At 48.6% G+C, this 3,304-nt stretch overlaps 1 protein-coding gene across 1 annotated transcript; it reads left to right on the plus strand.

Moving 5' to 3' along the window:
* The first annotated feature begins 1,224 nt into the window (after positions 1-1,224).
* On the plus strand, positions 1,225-2,207 carry LOC147462531 (uncharacterized). Its single transcript, XM_086526527.1, has one exon. It carries the CDS (start codon positions 1,313-1,315, stop codon positions 1,763-1,765), a length of 453 nt encoding a protein of 150 aa, XP_086382653.1. The 5' UTR covers positions 1,225-1,312; the 3' UTR covers positions 1,766-2,207.
* Positions 2,208-3,304: the final 1,097 nt, after the last annotated feature.

Below are 3,304 nucleotides of genomic sequence, written 5' to 3' on the forward strand. Positions count from 1 at the left end.
ACACATCACTAAAACATATATATGGTAACAAATCCCCCCTGGGAGTGATGTGGTGAACGAGAGCTAGCTCATAGAGTATAAGAAAGTGCCATGGCCTAAGAAAATGATCAGTCCACACAGGGGAGTAAGACCAAAGCTTTGTAGAAAGCTTCTAAATCCTTACGAGAGAATAGGTTGCCCTGTGTTGCTGCATAAACCAAGCTGATCTCTCCTGCTGAGAGTCTCTCCTTGACATAGTGATAATGCACCTCATTGTGCTTTATGCAAGCATGAAAAACTGGGTTTCTCGTAACTACCAATGCGATGTAACTGACAATGTAGATGATGTTGGCGGTGTCAAGTCCAACACAAAAATCAGCCATAAGGCGTCTCAGCCATACACACTCAATTGTAGCTGTGAAGACTACCATTTACTCAGCCTCACTACTGGAAATGGTTATAGTAGGTTGCTTCTCGCTCAACCATGATGTGCATGAACTGTCGAGCATGAAACAAAAACCACTTGTGGACACTCACGTTGGAAAGGGAGAACACACCTGGCACACAAATAGATTGCTTCTCTATAGCCTAGGATATATACATAACCCCAATCCACTCAAAAAACACCTTCAAACAACTCATTCACAACAGCAAACCATCCTTTGCACATAGCACGACACACATACACGTGGACAAAACACCACACCGCACTGACACTCCATCGTTGTCAATCTCTACCCTTTCATTACATACCAATGCTCTCTGACTCACTCTCTTTGCACACAAGAAACACCGGTTCGGGTGGGCACACACTCCCACAAGCTGACATCGTGGACTCAAGAAGAGAGCATGAGAAAGAGAAGAAGGGAAGGGGAGAATCAACACCAACACGAGGTGTGGGCCCTATTTCTTCAAGAAGACCTCTTTACACGGTGGAAAGGGGGAACACACCCCCAACACACAAAATAATTGTCTCTCTATAGCCCAGTGAATATCCGACACCCCTAACCACACAGAAACACACACACACACACACACACACACACACACACACACTTTCTACCAACCTCCAATGCACCAGCTTGCCTTCAAGCACCACCAGCTACACGCAATCTCTTATCGACAGCCCACCCACACTGTAAATACACCCACACCGGGAGACTATACCTACCTCGACCGTACACAACCCTGATCTGAAAACACATCCGCTCTTCCTCTCTCTGCACACTCACACACAACCTATCCGTAGCCAACGCTACCACAGACTCACTGCACGAGATTAGACGGAAAGGACGATTGAATTCAAACCACTCGAGAAAAATACAAGCACATTATGCATCACAAAAAAGCATCTAGATACAATGATGGCATCAACCAAATGCCTGCTCTGGTGCAATCCTTGGCGGCCAATTCTTCTCATTCAAAGGCAGCCCCCTATTTACTGCTCCCAGCCCTCCTCAACATTACAGCCTCCCTTCAACTACATGCCAGTCCTCCATGTTCAACTGGTGGCTTTCCTCCCAAGCCCAGACTTGCTGCAACTCCTTTGTCCTCCGCAGTGCCTTGCACGGCTCCTTTTCCTCTTCTTGCAGTAGCATCACCTCCACCCTCTCTCATGAGCCCTCGGCCCTACAGTTCATACCCAGCACCCTTGCGGCCTCCAATCCCCTCATGCTTACCTAAAGCCCCTTTTTCAGCCCTCCGAGCTCCTGCACAGGTCATCGTTGCAACTGGCGAGCCCCTCTCCTTGCGCTCTTCAGCAGCCCCTTTGCCGGCAGCTCCTTGACTCCTTTTATGTAGCTGTTATAGAGCCCTTAGCTCTCAGACTTCACCTATTCCTACAACCATCCACCCTCTTTGTACATTGAGCCACCACAACTGCCGGCCTTCTCTTTTGCTCACGGCCCAGCACACCTCAAGGCGGCCCTCCCTTCAGTGATCACCCCTTCAAGGTTATGCTCAAAGCCATCCCTCTGGCGGCTCTCCTTGCTATATCTCTCTCAGCAGCTCTCGGCCTTTCTTTTAGTGGAGGTCTCGACCTTGGACAGTAGGCCCCTCTCTTCCTCCTCCACTGGACGTGCTGCTTATGGCCTCTATTTATGCCGTGGACGACCTCCGTGCCCTTGAACTCGCACAGTCTTCCCATGCAGCTTGCCACCTTCACCTTCTGGTCCTCCTTCTACCTACTGTAGTCCAACCCTCTTTTCCCCCACCCCCTCATGCGCTTTGCAAAGGCCTCCTCTTTGTAGCATCTTCTCTTTGGCATGCAGATAGTATCCTCTATTGTAGCCCCCCCATGCCGTTTGCGATAATATGCATGGCACTCTCCTGGAAACTCCCCTTCCCAAGCCCTGGTGGCCTCATGTCATCCACTTGTCCCCTTAGCACTGCAGTGGCACCGCCAGCTTCCAACCAGAGCAGGTCGACGTTCGTTTTGTTTTTCTTCTTTTCACCTTAAAAAAACTCTTCCTTGGCAGCCTGTCCCACGTTCACAATCAGCCCCGATTGCCGAGGTTAAAATGATTATCATTAGCTCCTAGTCATCCCCGCTTCAAGCTATGCTCAACACAAAACTTTATATGAGGAATATTTCTCGCATCGATGACCATATGGCCACAACTGGATAGAACCCTTTCCGCACAACGTATCCCGGATGAAAACCATCCCACTGGGAATGGCATGACTACCATGACCATTGACAAACTAGAGCCACCATAACTCCCGATTGGAGAGCTTCTAGCCCTCAATCTTCAAGCATTCAAAGAGCTTTGAGCTCGCCAGAATGGAGCCATCATTTTGTATACACTATGGCACGATTTGATAGAGATATCCACCAATCTTCTCAATACCTTTGAACCTCCCGACCAACAGTGTGGAAAGCCATCCTTGCCCTGCTAGATGCCATATGTGACATACACATCAACTTAGGATTTGTTGAACCCTCCATCAAGCAGCTGCTCAAGCATTGTGTCATCCCCCTGCTAACTTCCACACAGGTGCTGTTGGCCTCTCCTTCAGTTCGACACCAATTGGGTGTACCTGCTTCTCAAGCATACCCTCTGTTGTGGGTCCTTCAAATGGCATACACTCCATACCTGACTCACCATGCAAGTCTTCGTTTGCCATAGCCTTTGATACTTCATCTTCAACCACTTCATGCGAGAGAAAATCGGATTGCTCGACCACCTTTACCTGCTCTTCAAGGACTTTTTCTATGACCATATCATCTGCTAAGCGAGAAAAAAAGCCATGATCCATTACCTTGTTCTCTGGTATGTTGACATCGTCCACACCTTCTGGAATGCACTGTTGCTCTTCAACACAA

The sequence above is a fragment of the Adiantum capillus-veneris genome, chromosome 2, assembly GCF_014529385.1.
Source record: "Adiantum capillus-veneris isolate H3 chromosome 2, ASM1452938v2, whole genome shotgun sequence".
Taxonomy (NCBI): domain Eukaryota; kingdom Viridiplantae; phylum Streptophyta; class Polypodiopsida; order Polypodiales; family Pteridaceae; genus Adiantum; species Adiantum capillus-veneris.